Raw genomic sequence first — 21,974 nt, forward strand, 5'->3', positions numbered from 1 at the left:
TTGATGCCCGTATCCGTAATTCATGGACTGGGCTTCAAGAAGTGGGCTCTCAGAGACCCAAATTTATATGAACGACAGTTCAACTAGTAGTTTAACAGAGCTCGAGCCTGAACTCTTTAAAACTCAAATTATTTAGTTGCAAGTATCTTCTGAAAATTATGTAGATATAAAACTCTGAATAAGAATATATTATAAATAAAATATCTCTGCAAATTTGAGGATGGAATAGGAATAGGGATAAAAATAAGAATATATCAAGAATCGAATATCTCGACAAATATAAGGGTGTGAATTAACTTTAGTTTATAAAAGAAAAAAGAACAACTTGAACATACCGATAATAAATTATTTGATGCTTATACTAGGTATATCCAGCCATACTAACTCATCATATTTCTGCACAGGAATTTGTAGCAGCTTAGCTATAAAAGTGAACTGCAGAACACGTTAAATGGGGTAGATAACCTTTGAAGAAGTTATAGTTAGTAATTAGTAGAATGTAGATTATCAAAGGAAGTTGCAAAGTTCCCTCGAGAGAATTAAATCAATACACTCTTCTGATATAACTTGTAAATGCACTTATGCTTTGGTTAACCTGAGGCATTGAGTGCCAACACTAGACATGCCGATCGAGAATAGCTGCTACTCATGCTGATACAATTCGTCATTCATATGTTCTTGAACAAGGAAAACAGGTTACATAAAGGTAGCTTAGAGTAAACAAAAGAATCTCTTAAAAGCTAAGTAATGGAGCGTAGAGAGGAGACAACAACATATGTAAATTTGCCCTTTTTCCCAAAAAAATACACATCCTCAACTTGCACCTTAAGTCAATATGCATTTACTCAATTAGATCATCATGAAGTCAATGAGGGTTACATAACAGTGCTTGGGTTACATATCAGTGCTTATATTTTTTTACAGAATGGAGTCAATATCCAACTCATGGGTGAAGCAAATGAAGGGGTAAAACAACAGAGCTATGAACCTTTAAAATGAAGGCAAAAGCGAGGAAGAAAAAGTTAATTTGACTCACTTTGAACTTGGCATTGCATCTGTGCTTTTATAGCAGAGAGCATCTGGTTCTTATCTACATAATTATATATTTCTTCGAGATTTGATGCTTAAAGGGATCATAAATTATTGCTCTGAGAGAAAGCTTGTCTTTTGAAGTAAATTACTCATTGTGATTCCATGAATCTTATGTGTCCTGAGTTTTTGCATGCTCTCACAATTTTCCTTTGCATTGATTGAATTCAAAACTGTAGTAGTAGTGTAGTGGTGGTCCATGATTAAAACTTGAATTTGTAACTTTTAATCTTAGCTACCACAGCCTATCATTGCTTGGACCACCTCATCAAATTAAAGTACTATTGAAATTATGTTGCTCCCCAAATGACACCCAGGGGTGAGAGAGAGAGAGAGAGAGAGAGAGAGAGAGAGAGAGAGAGAGAGAGAGATTTTCAGAAGTGCTCAGGGAAAACATAGTATCTTCATTAATTAAGATAGAAAAGAAAAACAAGAGATTTCAAAAGCTTCATGTTAGAACAACACCATGCACCATACATTAAAGCCAGAAACCCTTCCAATTCCAAATGCAGTTACATGGCCTGCTTGCTTCAGAAAAAGGGCTTTCTACCATGATCAATCTAGCCAGCTAAATGTTATTAATTATCTCCGGTACAAGAGTAAACTGACAAAGATATCAGACGTGAAGGAAACAAGCTCGAGATATTCTTCTTAATAAATTTCTATCTCTAAACTCCACCACCTGAAATTATAAAGCAACAAAGCAAAACAAGTATTATAAAACTGAGACTGCACAAGCTCATGTACCCAATTACTTTCTTCACCAAGAAAATATTAAAGTAATGATGATGAGTATACCATATCCTTTTGGTGCTTTGCATTTAAAGCATTCTGTCCTTTTAGCATAGTTGTGAACTCCACATTCCAATCTGTTTTGACAAAAATTTCAGACTAATTATTTGGACTGATAAGACATCGGATTAAGAGCTGGAAAAAGTTACTCTTCATGTATGCATGCATCTAATTAACTATTTTATTATTAATTCTATAAGAATATTGTATATGATAAATGGCTGCACGATTCAAACAAAGAATTGGATTGTATAGTCACAGTGGCATATAATGAAACAATGCTGCCTAATTTCTGGAAAATTTTGTTTCTTTAATAATTTTGACAATGTACACTCTATAATCCAAGAATGCACATATATCAACCGGGAAACAACTTTCAAAAGGAAGCTCCAGGATCATAGGTTTTGTGGGGATGAGGAAGAATGTTTATAAACACTACAAATTGGGGCTAGAATAACAGTGAATTTTTAATTAAACGTGTACAAGTAGGATATTTCATGTCAAGTTATTGAAATTATTTCCCTATGAGTTCCCCCCAGCAAGGAACTGCATGTGTAAATTAATAATGTTTTGTTTATTTATGAATTCCGTAAGTAAAGATGTAATTGCTTTTGATCATTTTTAGTTCTGAGTTAGCATTCACTTTTGAAAAGAAAGATAAGGTCTGCTGATGAAAGAAATCCTTGCTCAAAAAAGAAAAATAAAAAAGAATGCAACAATCAATGTGATAGGTTGGAACAACAGTTGAGGTTTCTCATGGTATTCTTACTATCTGCTGAGAACAAATTGTGAATGTGAACTCACCTTGGGCAAGTCCAGTCACCAGGTTTAGTCGGGCCGCCCTCTTGTTTTCTAGATCCACATATGTAGCAGTTTGATCGGCTGGCAAAATTGTGAGCTCCGCATAGAGAATGATTTTCAAAGTTCATAGCGGTGCAATACCAGTCTCCCAGACGGACCACTTGCCATGATGATGGATCAGGGCCACCATACTTAGGGTAACTGCAATTTTGGCATGCATCTCGCTTTTTGAAATTCTGGTTTTGGCAGGCGGGACACATCCAATCTCCTGCTGTCCAGCTCATTTTTCTATCCTGCAGGAATAGGACAATATAAACTATATGAATTATCATTCTAAAATATATAAAAATGCTACTGTGTGTTCAGGAATTAGAAACAATAAAACATGCTGAAGCTACAACCCGAAACTCCTTCCACAAATTTACAAAGAAATTTCTATAATCATGGTCTTCCAGATCAATTAATGTTCTTTTGTAACAAGAATGTAACTCCTCCTATCCCTTCAGGGGCTACCCAACTGTAACTTCATTCATTGGGTTAGAAAAGGCAAAACATAAAAGCTTGAAATGGAGGAACTCACCTTAAGAAAGAGCTTGAACAAAGAAAAAAAATATAGTACTGCTGTACTGGTAATTAAGTAGTAGCTAGCAAGATGTAGAAGAGATTGTTAATACTGCAGTTTGGTGATTTTGGTGTTTGTGTTAGGAGGGTTTTTATACATGCTAAAGCCTCAAGAGTGGGGCCATTGATGTTGCTCTATCCTTTTTTGCCTTTTCTCAGATGTGGTTTCCTTAAGATGGGATACCGAAAGTAGAAAATTATAATTCTGAGAGATTGAGATAAACCTGCTTATTCATCTCCAGTGAAAGAAGAGCTAAACATACTATTTTTCCTAGTAAATTTCCACTAATGCCCCCCTCTTTATACGATTCCTTGCATTATTGCAAAAGAAAAACTTTCAAGAATTATTATTCTCCTCTCCATATCCATTTCTAGCTAGTAAGGTGCTATTGGGGGAGATGTTACTTGAAGGCTGGCTAGCTATCAGCATTTTTACCTCTTAAACCATATCTCTTTACTCTAGAAGAATTGGTCCCACACGCAAATGCCAACGTGGATGCTCACGTGGAATTTATCCAACTTGCATATTTCCATATACAAACAATTTCCAGGAGGAGGCTTAAGTAGTTCCGGTGGCACATGAGTGATGAGACAGTGAAAAGGTTGAGAGAAAACATTTAACCAGTTCATCCTTGGAATCAATTCCTTATAATGCACATCCGTTGCCAAATTCTTCTTTTCATGTTTAGATTCCTGTTCTCCAATAATTCAAAAGTTTTTGAGGATTCACATCTCCATTGGCTCTTTTATTTTCTGCTCCTTCCCATTATAATTTGCATATGCATGTCAATATTCCAAATTAGACTACACGAACAGGGCCTCTTTGCTCTTGATGCATTAACATGTGTACGCGAAAAGCCACAAAACAAAATGCGTTCGTGGAATTCCTTGTTCCTAATAGCCAGCCAAGTGTTAAAAAAATCAGGTTCAAAGTTAACTAGGAGAGGTTTATATGGTTAGCAAAATAAGGCTACATTTTTTTTTTTTGTATATTTTAACTAGAAAAAAGGAATGTTCTTAGTAGTTTATTAATTGGAATAAGAATTGCGGCGGCTTGACGCTGCAGGCAAGAATGGGCAGGAACCAGGAAGGAGAAGCTAGTTTTAATTATCTGGAAAGTAGCACATTTTAGGTGGGCTCCTTTGGACTGTGAACTGCATGATAATATAGTTAAATATACAGGTTTAAATGCTTGCAAGAATCATATTCGTCTTAACCTGAAATATAAAAGTATTTTGCATAATTGATTGGGGCATTTGGTGTTAAAATTTGGCAATGAAGCCCTCCAAGTTCATGCATCAAGGCATGCCAAAAGAATGTTGTTCAGCATGCATATATGCTGTAAAAGCTGTGCATGGTTCATGCCTTGAGTAAAAANTTCAAAGTTAACTAGGAAGATTTATATGGTTAGCAAAATAAAGCTCCATTTTTTTTGTATATTTTAACTAGAAAAAAGGAATGTTCTTAGTAGTTTATTAATTGGAATAAGAATTGCGGCGGCTTGACGCTGCAGGCAAGAATGGGCAGGAACCAGGAAGGAGAAGCTAGTTTTAATTATCTGGAAAGTAGCACATTTTAGGTGGGCTCCTTTGGACTGTGAACTGCATGATAATATAGTTAAATATACAGGTTAATTTGAATGCTTGCAAGAATCATATTCGCCTTAACCTGAAATATAAAAGTATTTTGCATAATTGATTGGGGCATTTGGTGTTAAAATTTGGCAATGAAGCCCTCCAAGTTCATGCATCAAGGCATGCCAAAGGAGTGTTGTTCGGCATGCATATATGCTTTAAAAGATGTGCATGGTTCATGCCTTGAGTAAAAACTTTATGAAAAATGCTAAAGATATCGACGTTTTACACCGAATTTTTACACCAAACGATATATCTACTGAATCAGACGAGCCACGTATTACGTTAACAAATATTACACGAATGAACAGTCGTCCATCAAATATGGACGATCGTCCATTGTTATTGGATGACCATTCATTTTAAATAGACTCCGGTTCATATTATATGGATGATCGTTCATCTATAATAGATGTCCGTCCATAATTTAAACGAAACAAATTTAAAAACAAAAATCATGGATGCCCATCCATATATTATGGACGGGCATCCCTACTGAATAGATGGACGTCCTTATTAGATGGACGTCCGTCCATTGTTTAAATTAAAAAAAAAAAAAAAAAGTAATAGACGGGCGTCCTCTTAGGTAGACGCCCGTCCATTTCCCTATTTAATAGCACATGTTTCTTTACTTTATTTTCATGGCATCTGGTTCTTCACTTTTTTTTCCATGGTAGAATATTATTTCTGATGCAATAATCACCACTACAACCACCACCACCATCGGAGAACCAGATCCACGAATAGAGGTGATGAAAGTAAATAGAAGTTGGAGTTTAGAAGAAGAAAATAAAAGGAAACAATTTAGATGGTGATGAAAGAAAGAGACGAGGAGCTGGCTTTGTTTCTTGAAATGCGAAGACACGAGAAGGAGAAAAGTATCTTCTTCTTCTTCTTCACAACTCTGACGACATCAATAGTAACATTAGACCCTTCTTCAGTCTTCACACCTAATGGGTAAGCTTCATATCCCACAAGCCACATCAACATTTCAAGTTGGCCAGTCAACATTTCCCTATCTAATGGACAGACGTCCATCTAAGAGGGACGCCCGTCCACTACTTTTGTTTTAAAAAAAAAAAAAAATTTAATTTTTTGGACGGGCGTCCATCTTATATGGACGCCCGTCCATAGTAAATAGACACATGTCCATATAAGATGGACGAGTGTCCATTATTTTTCTTTCAAATTTTTTTGGACGGGTGTCCATCTTAGAAAGATGTCCGTCTATAGTAAACGGACAATCGTCCATATGACATGAACGGGAGTCCATTAAATATGGGCTGACGTCTATAAATGTTAGACGACCGTTTATTTACGAAAGACTCCAGTGTGGTCACGTCTGACTGATTGTTATGTCCTTCAGCACAAAATTCGGTGTAAAATTTTAGTATCCATAGCATTACTCAAAGTTTATCATAGATGGTCAGGTGTCCATTAAATTGCTGGCATATCTCCAATGTGGGCACAGGAAGGGGGAAGGTAAGAATAGCATATTTTTCGCAATTGCAAGTAGCAACTTCGTTCAGAATATACTCAATTAAAGGCCGCTCCATGAACAAAACCATAAGTCTCTCTGACTATGGCAAAGTGGGGTCTGTTTTGCTGACATGGCTATCATATTCAACTCCACCTAGGCACAGATGCTTGCGTGTTGACCTAGGATTCGATAAGGAGGAATCCTAATCACCATTTATTTACCAGACATGGTGAATATTCCGCATAAAACCTTAGACAATGCTCCAATTTCTTTATTCTCTATGTGTGATGGTTTTTAAAGAGGGGGGCATCTCCTTCAATAATACTTGCAGAATCCACATCCATAGCTGGTTTACTCATGAAAAATAGCCGTTGCTTTTGAAATATTGAATATTCTTCATTGTCAAATAAACATAGAATATAAATGTCTTCGTTCAACTGCCACTTAAAAACCTTATAAAATCATTATTGTCATATCAATATTTTTATGGTTTGACAGATATATACAAACTGTTATTTTATGTAAAATCTAAGCTAATTAATTATGTTTAAGTGGTCGAATGGTTTAATATGGACTCTTTGATGTATTACTAAAGAGGTACTAAGTTCAAGTCACTCCTCGATTGTTAATAGTGATAGTTACTTGAACTTTTACTCAACCGATAGTTTCAAGATCCTAAAAGATTAATTGAAATACGTTTAATCTGACTCGAACACTCCTTAGTAATTAAAAAAAAAAAAAGAAGCTAATAATTAATTAAGCTCTTTGTTCACCCATCAAACAAGTAATAAAGCGGCTTTAAAATTCCAGTTTGGAGATGGGTATAGGTGACTGACACCATGACCGATATTATCCTCTATAAAAAAAGGTTTCTCCCCTTTGGTATCCTGATATTGCACTTATCCTGATGACCTTGAAAGTGAGAAAATAACTTGTGCATCTTTTCAAGGGTCAATAGATGGACCAATTCAATTCATTATTCATCTGCTACTCATAATTTGGATTATTTTATCAGTTTTTTCACAGGATTTCTCTCTTTTCATTTATTTATCGTATCAAACAGTTTGGTTCCATGAACCCAGAACCATCAAGATTTCGCTCAGACTCTATTGTTCTGTAATATTTATTAAATAATTATTAGAATATTGCTTTCATAAAATAAATAGTACCCATATCAGCTATTATACATAATATGTATAACTTCTAAAAGACGTTAATTATATTTCCATTGAGTCCAAAAATTAGTTAAGGTACATATAAATTGATCCGAATACTTCTAATTATAAAAAGAAAAGAAATTATATTCACACTTGGGTTATAAGTGATTAATTGAAAGTTAGAAATCTCATATTAGACTTGAAATTAAATTGATGATGAGCAGTGCAGAAGCCATGTTCAGATATCAGAAAAAGATCAGTTAATGCCATTGTGTGATGCATGACAAATAGCTGACATCGGCAAGAGTATTTTTCTATATGGTGAAGAGTAATACTAATCTTACGAGAACACATACAAAGAGTCAAATCTATTTGAAATCATGATTATCTCTTTTGTCCTTTTTTTTAAAAACTGAATTTGACTCGTATGTAATGTTAGTATTACTCTAATCAAAAGGCCTCAGGTATCCACAACAACTTGAATAATACAAATATGAAATTACCCTTGATCCTACCTATTCTTATCTCTTCAGTCTTCACTTCGTTTGTGAAAATTATGTTGCTGTCTCCATCTTCACTTGCCATTCCACCTTCTACTCTCCATGTCCTTCCTACATCTGACCCTCCCTACAAGCTTCTTCAAAACCACCCATCTCTGGCTCTCCTCTCTAAGTGCAGAAACATACAAGACCTCAAACAAGTCCACTCTCAAATCATCAAGACTGGCCTCCACAATACCCAGTTCGCGCTAAGCAAACTCATTGAGTTTTGCGCTATTTCGCCTTTTGGTGATCTTAATTATGCCCTTCTAGTCTTCGAAACAATTGAAGAACCCAATCAAGTGATTTGGAACACCATTATTAGAGGACACTCATTGAGTTCATCGCCAATTTTGGCTATAGAATTCTATATTCGCATGATTTTATCTGGAGTAGTGCCAAATTATTATACACTTCCTTTTATCTTGAAATCCTGTGCAAAACTTGCTGCTACTATTGAAGGCAAACAGATTCACACTCATGTTCTGAAGTTGGGGCTTGGGTCTGATGCGTTTGTGCATACTTCGCTTATTAACATGTATGCACAAAATGGTGAATTGGAAAGTGCAAGATTGGTTTTTGATAAAAGTATTCTCCGTGACGCAGTTTCATACACGGCTTTGATCACCGGTTTTGCGTCAAGGGGTTATCTGGATGAGGCTAGGAAGCTTTTCGATGAAATTCCCGTAAGAGATGTGGTTTCTTGGAATGCTATGATTTATGGTTATGCTCAAAGTGGTCGATATCAAGAGGCATTGGAAGTGTTTCAAGAGACTTGTAATGAAAATGTTGTTCCTAATGAAAGCACAATGGTTACTGTCCTTTCCGCTTGTGCTCATTTGGGTTCTCTTGAATTGGGCAACTGGGTTCACTCTTGGATTGAAGAACATAGACTTGGTACTAATCTTCATACTGTTAATGCGCTTATTGATATGTACTCAAAATGTGGTGATTTGGAGAAGGCACGTGAATTGTTTGACAGTACAGAGCAGAGGGATGTTATTTCATGGAATATTATGATTGGTGGCTATACTCGTATGAGCTACTACAAAGAAGCATTAATGTTATTTCGGCAAATGCTACCATCAGATGTAGAGCCTAATGATGTCACCTTTTTAAGCATTCTTCCAACGTGTGCTTATTTAGGTGCGATTGATCTTGGCAAATGGATTCATGCTTATATAGACAAGAACTTCCAAAAACTAAACAATATATCCCTCTGGACAAGTCTTGTTGACATGTATGCTAAATGCGGAAATATAGAGGCAGCAGCACAAGTTTTTGACACCATGAGTTCCAAAAGCTTGGCTTCTTGGAATGCAATGATATGTGGGTTAGGCATGCATGGGAATGCAGATAAGGCTCTTGAACTCTTCTCAAGAATGATCAGTGAAGGATTCAAGCCAGATGATATCACATTTGTTGGTATCTTATCTGCTTGTAACCATGCTGGTTTTCTAGATCTTGGACGCCAATACTTTACCTCAATGATCCAAGATTACAAAATTTCACCAAAATTGCAACACTATGGTTGCATGATAGATCTTCTAGGCCATGCTGGATTATTTGATGAAGCAGAGGCTCTGATAGGAACTATGGAAATGAAGCCAGATGGAGCAATTTGGACTTCTTTACTAGGAGCTTGTCGGGTTCATGGACATGTGGAACTAGGTGAATCTTATGCAAAAAATCTCTTTGAACTGGAGCCAGAAAACGCTGGGGCTTATGTGCTATTATCAAACATCTATGCAGGAGTTGGTAGATGGGACGATGTAGCAAGGATAAGAACCAGGCTAAATGACAAGGGAATGAAGAAGGTTCCTGGTTGTAGCTCAATTGAGGTGGACAGTGTAGTTCATGAGTTTCTTGTGGGCGACAAAGTACATCCTCAGTGCAAACAAATATTTGAGATGTTGGATGAAATGGATACACTTTTGGAGAAGTCTGGGTTTGTTCCTGATACATCGGAAGTGCTGTATGACATGGATGAGGAGTGGAAGGAAGGAGCCTTGAGTCATCATAGTGAAAAGTTGGCAATTGCTTTCGGTTTGATTAGTACTAAGCCAGGGACAACAATTAGAATTGTGAAGAATCTTCGAGTGTGTGGGAATTGTCATTCTGCAACGAAGCTAATATCAAAGATCTTCAATAGGGAAATTATTGCTAGAGATAGAAATCGTTTCCACCATTTCAAAGATGGTTCTTGTTCTTGCAATGACTATTGGTAAAATTCAGACCTTGAATGTACAATATTTAGGATAAATTTGAGGCGCCAGTGCGTGGGTTTGTTATTGTATATTGTCAACACACATCAAGATTAATTAAACAATATATAGTCATTGTGTTTCCATTAATCGCTGTCTCGTGAAGATTGAAGCCGATTTGCAATGAGATAAGCTGATAATTGATAAACAAAACAAGTTCTCGTTCTCTTAAGCTATAAACACATCTTTATTCATTTACAGATGTTGGAATCACATGCTAAGTTGCTCCTGAGAACATGATAACAAATGGAGTTGGACAAAATTCAATCTTGTTAATGGTTCAAAATCATGCTTCCATGCCAGAGTGCTTGAAGGAGTTCTTTCGTGCTGTCGCCAGAACAGTCTTGTCAGCAACTATGAAGTATGCGGCGCCAGCCACTGCGATTGAACAATGAATAAATTTAAATACCAAATACAACCTAACAGTCGTGATAATAATGATCCATAACACTATATTATGGACGGTCACCTGTGGAGATTATAAGAGCTTGAGCCGTATGGTTGAGATTGGCTCTTGCCCAAGGCAGCATCCTTACGCTAGCCAGCTGCATGTTAAAAAAAATGTTAAGATTAATTTCCATGTAAATTAAGAAGGGAATGGTTGAAATCATGAGTTATGTCGAAGACTTACAGTTGGAATGGCAGTGGCAATGCTAGCAACAACAGCTGCCTTAGCTCCCGCGATTACACCCTCTGTTGATTAATCAAAAAATCATTTCCAATTCATAAATCAAAATCTAATTTCTTTTTGGCCCACCAACTCATCAATCTTGACTGCGGAATATTAAAATTGCCAGACATTAATTTTATTCAATACGTAAAGTAATTTGAGGGTGAACAAGAGGTCCGATCCGGATCTAAGGATCCCGGTCCCCTACCTCCGAAAGGGCCACTCTATGTCTATGGACAATAGAAAGTGACCTTTTTTTTTTCAGCATACAGAAGATTAGATTACTATATGCCAAATGTTCATGAAATAATTAGAATATTTTGATCGCCTAAAATATGAAAAAACTAAGCATGTTATCTCATGATGATCTTGGTGTAAAAAATAAAGTTGAAAAAGTGACAAAAAATGAAGGAAAAAGAAAGGTGACATACCATGAGAGCAACGCTTAGCCATGGCTAGCTTTTGGTCTAGTGATGCCAAACTAGACCTCTCAAAAGGAGACTGAGCAACATTTTTGGCCATTGTAAAAAATGTTATTTGAAGAAACACAAATGGGATATGCTAGTAAGAGATTTATTATTATTGATGTATTGCCTGAAGAGAGAGTGAGATTTGGTGGGACATTTATAGTAAATTTGGAGTAGTTGGTGGAAGAGAGAGAGAGAGAACACAATGTGTTGAGAATCTGGGTACAGAGTTTGATGGTTTCGTTTGAATACTAAAGTCTCGTTTTCGCTTGGGTTTCTGTAATGGTCGGTAAATGATTCTCTGGGTCTGCCTAAATGCCCCTGGTTTTTCAGCCACAATGCTCAGTGAAAAGCTGTAATGGATAAGTAGGTGAACTTTTAGATCCAGGAATTGTATTAAAAGATATTACTAACCACCGTTGGTTCATGCTTGATGGTTAAAAAACAAAACAAAAGAAGGTTTTATAAGTTTTAAGAGTCCTCTTAATAATTAATAGGACGATGATTGAAGTTCTTTTAAGTTTTAAGATCATAAAGGTTTAGTTGAGATATGCGTAAATTGATTCAAATATTCTAATGATAAAAAATAAATAAATTAATTAAAAGATATTATTTATCATAATGGTAACAAATTGTTGGACTGATACTGGTAGTAGCTAAGGATTACAAACAGTTGTGTTGACTCCACTCCTCCTAGTTACTGTGTTAATTATCAGAGTTCATGATGGTGGGTGATCCGTAATTATGATGAAAACAATGGGCAGTGATAACTGGGTCACTTTCTGATCCACTCAGCTTATTCACTTGCACACCGAGTCCCATAAAGTGGCTTTTTAATTGTTCTTTACTTTAATCGATTTTTCTCCGGAGTTTGTTTTTTTTTTATAATTTTATTTCTCCCTGATCAGTGAAGCCACTGGTTTGAAGCAAACAGTATCAAAACCATGGGAAGCCTTATGCTGAGTTATGCCTTTCATGTGCAATGTTCTTGAGATTTGAACAAGTGTCCCAAACCAAGCGCTGGGATCGATCCTTAGCTTGTCTTTGCCTGCTACGAGTAGTACAGACCGACAGGACAGGAGTCCAAAAATGTGTTGAGATCATGGGTTTCCTTTATTTGATGGTTTCGTCTTGCGTGAATAAGCAAATGGACTTTAGACGGAGCTTTGATTTACTGCAGTTTGATAACTTTCGACTGTCTGACAATTAAAGGTTCAATGCTTAATTTTTCAACCATGTTTAGGTAAATAATCTTATCAATGGCGAATAATTTATGCCTATATATATTTATATTGAGTAACGTAGTGGTTAGAGATTACTCGTATGGGGGAATTACATATTTAACCTTAAACATCAATGGATATAAATTATTATTATTTTTGATTTGTGTGAATTATATCAATAATTAATATGTTTGGTTGGTAATAATTATAAAATGATTAAATATTATTTTATTAAAATACTCTTTATTATTATTACTATTATTATTATTATTGTTATTGTTATTTTATTGTTATTATTATGTGGGGCATTTTTGTCTAATAATTAATTAATAAGGTTAAGGAAGTTATTAAACAAGTTGGGTAAGATTGCTACGATAATCTTAAAATATCATCTTTTCACTTGATAATCATATAACCTTATATATCACTCCTTATATTACATAAGTAATAAAATATTATTAGAATCACTTATTAACTTTTGAATCAAACCAGATAATGACATTAAAAGATAGATTAGCCGAGTAGTCTTCTTAAAGTCATAACCATACGCAGGCTTATTGGCATCTCCGACCCTCACAATAATTTTGTGTGTATTTACTTGAAAAACCAAGAGGCTGCCTAACTAAGAACACATTTAGGGATATGTATAGCTAACTGACTGGTGAGATTCACACCATAATCCTTTTTGTAAGAAGGATTTGAAATTTTTGATGAAAATTTAAATAAGAATTTTATATATATTTGCTTCATATTGAAATTGTTGTGGCTATTCATGGTGAATAACCGAATAAGCATATATATATATATAAACACACAAACAACAAAGAAAAACTTCACAAGAACAAGGTAGATACTGATAATTAGTGAAATATATATAGGTTTTGGAGGATACAACTCAAATTCCTTATGACTTGATGATGAGTGGACGGAAGGGGCCTTGAGAAGTTTGGCAATTGCTTTTGGTTTGACTGGTACAAAGCCGGGAACAGCAATTATTTCATTCTTCTACGATTTCCAAGCTCATATCTAATGGGGAAATTATTGGTGTAGAGAGAGTAATCGTTCCAAAGATGGCTCCAATTGTTCATGCAATTACCATATTGTTCAAAGTGAATTTGAAGCCCCATTTATGGGTTTTGTTGTTGTCAGGTGTCAAACACATTTTAAAACAAGCCATTCACTGTCACTTCAAGATTGAAGCTGATTGTTGTGCAACTAAATTTTATAAATAAATACCATTTTTTATTTATATACAGATAACGAGTTTACATGCTAAGCTGCTTCTTAAAAGATTATAACCATGACAGAATATTTAATCTTGAATCTTGATAGCAATTCAAGATCGGGTTTGAATGATAGCTAATATGCTTCCATGTTAGAGTGCTTGAAAGAATTCTTCCGTGCCGTCGCCAGAACAGTCTTGTCAGCAACTATGAAGTATGCGGCGCCCGCCACTGTAATTGATCAATGAATCAATTTAATAAACATAAACAACCAAACGGTCTGATAATAATGATCCACATATATAAGAACATAGTAAGGATATGGTCACCTGTGGAGATAATGAGAGCTTGAGCCGTATGGTTGAGATTAGCTCTTGCCCAAGGCAACATTCTCACACTAGCCAGCTGCATGCATTTTGAGAAATGTTGAAATTATGATTAATTGTTTTAGAATATATATGTCGTCTTAATTACAAATCATGAGATCTTTACAAAGACTTACAGTTGGAATGGCTGTGGCAATGCCAGCGACAACAGCTGCCTTAGCTCCCGCAATTACACCCTCTGTTGATTAATTAAGACAAAACAATTACGATTCATAGAGCTATTTATATCATTATATATAAGCAAAATCCAATTACTTTTTGGCCCACCGCATCATCAATCTTGACTGTGGAATATAAAAAAATGCCAAAGATTAAATTTTGCTCAATACTTGAGGGTGAAAAAGATGTGTGATTCGGGTCTCTGCATATCCCGGTCCTCTACTTCCAAAAGGGCCATTGTTTTGAGTTTTGACAATGGAGAGAGATACCCATGAAATAATTAGGATCTTTTAAATCGGATAGCTATAAATGATGTGAAAAAATTTAACATGTTATCTCATGATGATCTTGGTGTAAAAAACAAAGGAAAAAGAAAGGTGACATAGACATATACCATGAGAGCAACGCTTAGCCATGGCCAGCTTTTGATCAAGTGAAGCCAAGCTAGATCTCTCAAGAGGAGACTGAGCCACATTTTTTGCCATTGTAAGAAAGGTAATTTGAAAAAATACACAAACGGGATATGTTAATAAGGAAGTGAATTGATGTATTGCATGGTTGGATTGGATATTTATAGGGAATTGAGAGTAGATGGTGTGACGGAAAGAGAGAGAAAGAGGTCGTGTTGTTTTCAAATACTGAACAGCACTGGAGTACAGAGTTTGATGGTTTCACTTCAGTTGTTTGCACCTGGGTTTGTGTTTATGGTGGGTTCATTCTTTTGCTTTGTTCCCTTTATATCTATATGCCCCTGGTTTTCCCCCATGATTCTGTCATGGATAGGTAAAGTAGGTGAACTTCAACTCAAACGATATCTGATCTGATTTACGCATAATATTATGGGGGTGTTTGTCTAAGCTTATAAGTTAATCAAACTAGTTTATAAGCTTTAAAATTAAGTTGACAAGTTTGTTTATAACTTTTTTGAACTTATAAATAAAGCTTATAAGCAAAAAAAAAATAAGTTGGGAGAAGGTATTTTTTTTTCTTGCTTATAAGCACTCAGCTTATAAGCTAGTTTGACCAAATATATTACCATATTATCTTTGTTTAATTTTAAAATTTTATAATATATCCTTATTTAATATAATACAATTTTTAGTCATTTTCTAATAAAATGTACTTATAAGCTATATTTTACCAAATACGTCAATTACTTATCAGCCACTTATAAGTACTTTAACCAAATACGTAATTGCTTAAAATTTCAAATGCTTATAAGTTAAAATTAGTATATAAGCAAATGTTGTTTATAAGCTAATTTTCATAAGCTCAGACAAACATCTCGTATATATATAATATTTTTTATTAAGTATGATGTGATAAAAGATGATTGATTAATTTTAAATTTAAAAAAAAAAAACATTTACCTAATTATCTTTTAGCACATCGTGTTCTATTAAAAATATTTATAAAAATGTTGTTATTACTCAGATTTAATTATGTCCTAATAATGTAATTATAGAGAAAACAAAGGGTATAGATATTTGGTCACTTTATCTACTTTTTATTATTCATTTACACAGAGATCCATTAAAATGTTAGGAGCCAGCGGGTTGCTCCAAAACCATGGGTAGGCTTCATGTGTAACTGCAATATCCATAAGATTTGAACAAGTGTCCTCCCATAAACGTTGATTTGATGGGTTTGTTGTTCAATTTCAATCTTCAATCTTGAGTGGGTTGCAAGTACCTTTTACTGGGCTGACTGTTTATCATTAAATTACTCTTGATTTGAATCATTTGATTGACCCTAATTAACAAGTACAGTTATGTTATATTGCCAATACAATAATATAAATTATATATGCAAGTTTATGTGTATGATAAAGGTTATTGAATATGTATGATGTACGTGTGGCCCATTGTTGTTAAGAAAATTGTGTGGTTTTACTTGAAAATAGGGTTAGCCTAAGTTTAGACATATTATAAGGGGATAGGGAATAGCAGATTTAAATATAATGTTTTAAAATGATATTAAGAACATATCTAATGATACTCTTTATTTTGAAAAATATATTTTATATAAATAAATAATATTTTTATTAATTTTTAAATATAAAAAATATAATTTTTATTCAAATTCAATAGACTCTTTAAATTTAATAAATATACTCTTTATTTTTAAGAAGAAACTTAATGGGAGAGAAAATTAATAAATAAAATACATAGAAACTTGTAGTTAATTAATTAGAATTAGGATAGAAAGTAAAATTTGACTCTCTAAATGTGAAGAGTCAAACTTACTCTCTAATTTATATTTTAAAGATAAAGAGTCTGTTGAACTCTTATTTTTATGGATGGATTCTTTATAATAAAAAGTTTAAGTCATATAAAGAGTCCTTTAAAGATGCTCTAATAAAGGTTTATAATTGAAAGATAACGATGAAAGAAGTGATCAACTAAAATTTTTTAATGTATTATTTATGAGATTTTTAATTTAATTTATTTCTATTATTAATAAGAGTAATCATTGTCTTACAAAAAAAATGATGGAAGAAGTGATTATATTTATACATATTAATGTTGGGTTGACCAAGTGTTTTATTGGACAGAGTGAAAGACATTAATAAATAGATATAGTTGAATCTCATTAGTGATAGAATTAAGAGTCCAAATTCCAATAAAAATGGATGATTTGCCTTGCATGTTATGTCATGAGTGCTCTTCTTCTTTAGTTCTTTTCTGTCATTTCGCAAATGTAATAAATATAAATATGTATAGTGAATTTGTTGTTTATTATTTAACAAAATTCATTAATTTAATTATAAATAAGATAGTTGTCATTTTCAGTCTCAAGTAGGTGAGAAAGAACCAAAGAAACCCGCGTGCTTCTGCAAGCTGACTCCTGACGGTCCCCATTTCAAATTTCAATCAATTCATTTCTTAGACTCATCAAATCTTTGACTTCATTAATAAAATACTTGAGCCTTAATTTGTATACATTATGATTTAAGTATTCATTGGGCCACATTAATATATATACATGATTCAACTAACATTCCTCATTTGACTTTCCCTTTTCTAAATATTTTAAATGTCCTTCAATTAACATTCATATTTAACTGCTTTCCCTTGTATTCGTTTTGGTCTTTTAAAACTTTAATTATTACATTACATATACTTCTTATCTCTCTCAGCCTGAGCTCATGATATCTCTTAACTTTATATTGGCCGAACGAATCTTCTCACCCTAAGTTTGCCCTAGCGTCAATTTACTACCCAAAAAGTTTAAAAATGACAATTACCCACCAACCATTAATTATATCCGTTAATTTGAACTGAAAAATTATAGGATGGTAAATTCAAAAATAGTCAAAAGGTAATTCTAACATTTTACGCCATATATAAAAAACCATTTTTCTAATCTCCCCATCCTCCTCTCGTCTTCTTCTTCTTCTTCATGTCCCCTTCCTCCACTGCTAGAATTTCTTTGCCTTTCCAGTAGCCGACATCTCCCAGTTGGCAGCCCTTCCACTCTCCACGCTATTTCCAACTACCTGCCTGCCAACAACCGCCCCCAGCCATCGGATTTGTGACTTCCCGCCCATCCAAGTCCCTCAATCGCGTTTGACTGCCTCCATCGCAGTCGTGAGACAAACCCCTGCACCCCAACCGACAAACTCCACGACATCCACCATCTGCCCCTTTGTCTCGCTATGATTGTGTCACGTGCCTAGCTAGATGCGATTTGGTCGGAATCGTGCCTGGCTAGGAGCAGTTTTTGTTGGCGCAATTCCGGTCGGTTGAATAAGATATGGGATTTGGGTTCGAAGAAGAAAATGTATTTTCATCTTTATAGTTACTGTACTATGTTAGATAACATATTTTATTAACAGATCTTAACGGTGAGTGGGCAATTATCGTACATATATTCACGATGGGTGGGTAATTGTTGTTTTCAAATTTTTTGGGTAGTAAGTTGTTGTTAGGGCAAACTTGGCGCGGATGGGAACATATTATTCGGCCCTTTATATTCTTTTAAGTTTGTCAAAGTAAACTAGATTGTACGAGATAGCTTCCAATACATTAGTTTATTTTGAAGAATTTCATTTGGGTTTTGGGTGTGTGTTAAATAAAGAAAAAGTGGAAAGATAGATAATGAAATATTTGGTTTCTTTATTTCCTTTAATCGGTGAAAGAACATGGGAATGCGTGGTGGCTATGTGCAAAAAGTAAAAGAAAATTGCAATTTTTAAATTTTACCATCATCAGAAATCAACACTCATTATGTCACCACATGATCACCTTCATACACTTATCATGACTATCACATTGCCTCCTATTCCTTTTACACGTAAGCATATATATATATATATACATATATATTTGAATCCAAAGCACTGATCTGACTTGACTTAATTAAATTAGTATTACATTAATAATATTAATCATCTAAAACATCACTTCCATTACTGTAAAATCAAACAAACTGTCACTTAATTTTATTTACATTTTACAGTTAGAAATAGTCAAAATGATGGGGTATCTGATAAGGGGCCTCTCTCTCTTTCTTGCTTAATTTGGGTAAATTATTGTAACCCTTATTCCTAATCTTGCAAACATATTGGTCATTAGGAACCTCTGGAGGCTTAATCGATCTAATTAATGCCCAATTAACACCCTTGAAGAACTCATGCCTCTTTATCTCAACTGAACCCTTTAAGCTCCCCATTCTCTTCTTTGGATTCTTCACTAGAAGCCTGCTTATAAGATCTTGTACTTTCACCATTTCTTCAAATTCTTTACTGCTACTAACACCCATTCTCGGCATGCTTAATGGCTTTTTAAGAATGTTAATTAGTGTTTTCTCGTTGTTTTCACCTTTGAATGGTGTTGTCCCGTAAATCATCTCGTACAAGAACACCCCTAAAGTCCACCAATCCACAGCGCTTCCGTGCCCTTGCCCTGATATCACCTCCGGCGCCAAGTACTCATGCGTCCCCACGAAGGATTTTGATCGAGCGTTGATTGGTTCAGCTACTAGTTCCGGATCAACTTCTTGAGTGCCTTCAACTTGTTCCGTGATTGTTGTAACTGTTACCTTCTTCTTTCTGGTTGAGGCCGAAAAACAAGATAGCACCGGCTGCATGGGTGTAGCACACGATGGAATTGAGCAGTATTTTTCATACTTGTCAATGGCTTCCAAGTTGAGTTTTGGCTTCAGCAGCTTCGGCACAACGTCACATTTTAAAGAAAGATCGAAATCCGAAAGCATGATATGACCATCTTCTCTAACCAACACGTTTTCTGGCTTTAAGTCTCTGTAAACTATGCCCATCATGTGTAGATACTCTAGAGCCAAGAGTGTCTCAGCCGCGTAAAACCTGAACCAATTAACAATTTATTGCAATATTAAGTATCAACCATTATCATTATCATAAGAACTGAAACTGTTAACAAAATCTCTCTTTTTAAAACGCAAAAAAAAAAACTAACTTACTTGGCAGATGAAATGCTGAAGCGCTTCCCCGGCTGGCGTTGGCGAGCGGCGTACAAGTCTCCGCCGGGACAGTACTCCATGACCAAGCAAGAGTAATGAGAGGCCTCAAACTCTGCGTAAAGAGTTGGTACAAAAGGATGATCGAGCATGGTTAAAATCTCCTTCTCCATATCGGCTCTGTGTAGCTTCTTCCTTATCGCAAGTGCTTCTCTATCCACCACTTTCATGGCGTAAAAACACTGTGGCAGTCCCACCACAGGGTTCCTTATCTGGCAAAGATAAACGTTCCCTATGTCACCACTGCCGAGCCGGCGCAGGAGCCTGAAATGGTCGAGCCCAACTCGACCTTGCGCTCTTCTGAGAAGTTTCATGGCTTCCCACGCGGCTTGGTTGGCCTTGTGTGGCTTTTGGGAGTTGTAAAGAGAGGTTTCGGCGGATGAGGAGCAAACAGAGACGGAGCTACGACGGCTACCGAAGCTGAGGTTGCTCATGAAACTACGGCTAGAGTCGGGGACCGTTATGGAGGAGGAGCTGCTGTCATAGTCGGATTCATCTCTGTTAACGGTGGTGGCTGCCATTTTTGTTGGTGGTGCATGCATGTAGTGTTTGAATGAAGAAGAGGGGATTTTAATTGTCCCTTTGCCTTGCTTTCAATGGCTTTTTATATGAATTGATATATGTAATGTGAAGCATGGAATGGAAGGTTACAAAGTGTTATTTTTTTCATAATTTAATTAAAAATACCCCTATATGTTTTATATTTATCGAATTGCCCACTATTTTCACTAATTATCACAACACTGTCGATATAACTTTTCGGTTGATCATTTAATATTCACCTAAACTGATAAATTAAAATTAATTGACTGAATGGAAAAAGAAAATTAAAAAAAAAAAAAAGTGCTGTGGCTCAACCAATTACGATGACACGATCTATAATTGAAGATCTGGAAAAGCTTAAAGTAATTAAGAAAAGAGTTTAAAGGGAGGGTAAGTCATCAACTGACACAGCCACTAGTGTTTGTTTCTGGGTCTGGCAGAAGAAGAAGTGGGTTACAGAGAGGAGGAATGGTGATGCTGATGCATGTAAACATTAATGTATCTCAAAATTTCATTAATGTCAAAATATTTATGTTTGTTTTAATGATTCTGATCCTGATGTAAACAATATGCCTTCTGGAAACACTTTTGAAACGCATGCATATAAAATTTCGTGGGAATTTGGTTATTTTGATGAGGGAAAACACTGGCTTCGTGAAAAAGGCGATGGTCAAAAGCACTTGTTCTTTTCTGCTAAAAAGCTTCTTAACACCCATTTTTATGACATGCTTTTCCCGAGAAACGATTAACTTATAATTAAAAAGCAAACAACAAAACATATGATCTTGACGGCCACAAATCAATCAATCAATCACAAGTGAAAATGGTTTGTTTTTGACTGGTAGTTGCAGTGGTGTAAAAAAAAGGTGTGGGTATGCACGAAACACCCGTGGACTAAATTCATTTCCACCTCAGAGATGAACATTAAATCGGAGAGGTGACTTCTTTAATGTGATAAAAATCAAATGAGTATTATGTTATTTTTGTTTAGAGTAAACGACTTTTTCCCACCCAAGGTTTGCTTTAATTACATTTTCCCAACCTAAATTGTTTCAAAATATTATTTTTTTATCCAAAATTAATATTTCGTTATTACCCAAAACTAATTACGAAGGCAAAAATTCTCTTTATCACCATCATTTGAATCTCTAGTATTCTCTTTACAAAACCCTTCTCATTCAGACACTTGATTGCTCGTCGATTGTCGATCACTGTAAAGTTAGAGTTTTCTATTCTTAGTTGATTTTTATGACGAATATTCAATCTGTCATTACCATGCAATCTACCAGTTTCCACTTTACAAAATCCTTCTTATCCTAGCTTCTGGTAACTTGCAGAATGCTGATTGAGAAAATGAAATATATTTTAGATATTAATAGAATCTAAACTATGGATAGAATAATCATATTTTGAAACTTTTTGAGTGA

At 35.0% G+C, this 21,974-nt stretch overlaps 5 protein-coding genes across 5 annotated transcripts; 1 reads left to right on the top strand and 4 right to left on the bottom strand.

The window, feature by feature from the left end:
• Positions 1–1,483: 1,483 nt before the first annotated feature.
• On the bottom strand, positions 1,484–3,348 carry LOC116108706 (zinc finger Ran-binding domain-containing protein 2). Its single transcript, XM_031394939.1, has 4 exons — positions 3,263–3,348; positions 2,686–2,975; positions 1,888–1,958; positions 1,484–1,771 (listed from the first exon to the last, which is right to left on the bottom strand). The coding sequence occupies exons 2-4, from the start codon at positions 2,964–2,966 to the stop codon at positions 1,758–1,760; spliced, it is 366 nt and encodes a 121-aa protein (XP_031250799.1). The 5' UTR covers positions 2,967–2,975; positions 3,263–3,348; the 3' UTR covers positions 1,484–1,757.
• A 4,779-nt stretch (positions 3,349–8,127) lies between these two features.
• Positions 8,128–10,463, top strand: LOC116109396 (pentatricopeptide repeat-containing protein At1g08070, chloroplastic). The gene has a single exon (XM_031395620.1). The coding sequence runs from the start codon at positions 8,131–8,133 to the stop codon at positions 10,339–10,341; it is 2,211 nt and encodes a 736-aa protein (XP_031251480.1). The 5' UTR covers positions 8,128–8,130; the 3' UTR covers positions 10,342–10,463.
• A 3-nt stretch (positions 10,464–10,466) lies between these two features.
• On the bottom strand, positions 10,467–11,785 carry LOC116109414 (early nodulin-93-like). The gene is made up of 4 exons (XM_031395632.1): positions 11,479–11,785; positions 11,009–11,070; positions 10,847–10,922; positions 10,467–10,755 (listed from the first exon to the last, which is right to left on the bottom strand). Exons 1-4 carry the CDS (start codon positions 11,567–11,569, stop codon positions 10,664–10,666), a joined length of 321 nt encoding a protein of 106 aa, XP_031251492.1. The 5' UTR covers positions 11,570–11,785; the 3' UTR covers positions 10,467–10,663.
• Positions 11,786–13,978: 2,193 nt separating this feature from the next.
• LOC116109406 (early nodulin-93-like) lies at positions 13,979–14,990 on the bottom strand. Its single transcript, XM_031395627.1, has 4 exons — positions 14,900–14,990; positions 14,463–14,524; positions 14,290–14,365; positions 13,979–14,191 (listed from the first exon to the last, which is right to left on the bottom strand). Exons 1-4 carry the CDS (start codon positions 14,988–14,990, stop codon positions 14,097–14,099), a joined length of 324 nt encoding a protein of 107 aa, XP_031251487.1. The 3' UTR covers positions 13,979–14,096.
• A 3,878-nt stretch (positions 14,991–18,868) lies between these two features.
• LOC116109530 (protein kinase PINOID 2-like) lies at positions 18,869–20,562 on the bottom strand. Its single transcript, XM_031395760.1, has 2 exons — positions 19,948–20,562; positions 18,869–19,831 (listed from the first exon to the last, which is right to left on the bottom strand). Exons 1-2 carry the CDS (start codon positions 20,544–20,546, stop codon positions 18,967–18,969), a joined length of 1,464 nt encoding a protein of 487 aa, XP_031251620.1. The 5' UTR covers positions 20,547–20,562; the 3' UTR covers positions 18,869–18,966.
• Positions 20,563–21,974: the final 1,412 nt, after the last annotated feature.

The sequence above is a fragment of the Pistacia vera genome, unplaced genomic scaffold (assembly GCF_008641045.1).
Source record: "Pistacia vera cultivar Batoury unplaced genomic scaffold, PisVer_v2 Contig118, whole genome shotgun sequence".
Classification (NCBI taxonomy): Eukaryota; Viridiplantae; Streptophyta; class Magnoliopsida; order Sapindales; family Anacardiaceae; genus Pistacia; species Pistacia vera.

Bases quoted from the DNA above. Each gene is read 5' to 3' on its own strand.
- LOC116108706 (XM_031394939.1), bottom strand. From the start codon at position 2,966: ATGAGCTGGACAGCAGGAGATTGGATGTGTCCCGCCTGCCAAAACCAG. The intron at 1,959-2,685 runs GTGAGTTCACAT...TTGTCAAAACAG, and splicing joins GGTGACTGGACTTGCCCAAG to ATTGGAATGTGGAGTTCACA.
- LOC116109396 (XM_031395620.1), top strand. From the start codon at position 8,131: ATGTTGCTGTCTCCATCTTCACTTGCCATTCCACCTTCTACTCTCCAT.
- LOC116109414 (XM_031395632.1), bottom strand. From the start codon at position 11,569: ATGGCCAAAAATGTTGCTCAGTCTCCTTTTGAGAGGTCTAGTTTGGCA. The intron at 11,071-11,478 runs GTATGTCACCTT...ATTAATCAACAG, and splicing joins GGCTAAGCGTTGCTCTCATG to AGGGTGTAATCGCGGGAGCT. The intron at 10,756-10,846 runs GTGACCGTCCAT...GTTCAATCGCAG, and splicing joins AGCTCTTATAATCTCCACAG to TGGCTGGCGCCGCATACTTC.
- LOC116109406 (XM_031395627.1), bottom strand. From the start codon at position 14,990: ATGGCAAAAAATGTGGCTCAGTCTCCTCTTGAGAGATCTAGCTTGGCT. The intron at 14,525-14,899 runs GTATATGTCTAT...ATTAATCAACAG, and splicing joins GGCTAAGCGTTGCTCTCATG to AGGGTGTAATTGCGGGAGCT. The intron at 14,366-14,462 runs GTAAGTCTTTGT...AAATGCATGCAG, and splicing joins TTGCCACAGCCATTCCAACT to CTGGCTAGTGTGAGAATGTT.
- LOC116109530 (XM_031395760.1), bottom strand. From the start codon at position 20,546: ATGCATGCACCACCAACAAAAATGGCAGCCACCACCGTTAACAGAGAT. The intron at 19,832-19,947 runs GTAAGTTAGTTT...TAATTGGTTCAG, and splicing joins TTCAGCATTTCATCTGCCAA to GTTTTACGCGGCTGAGACAC.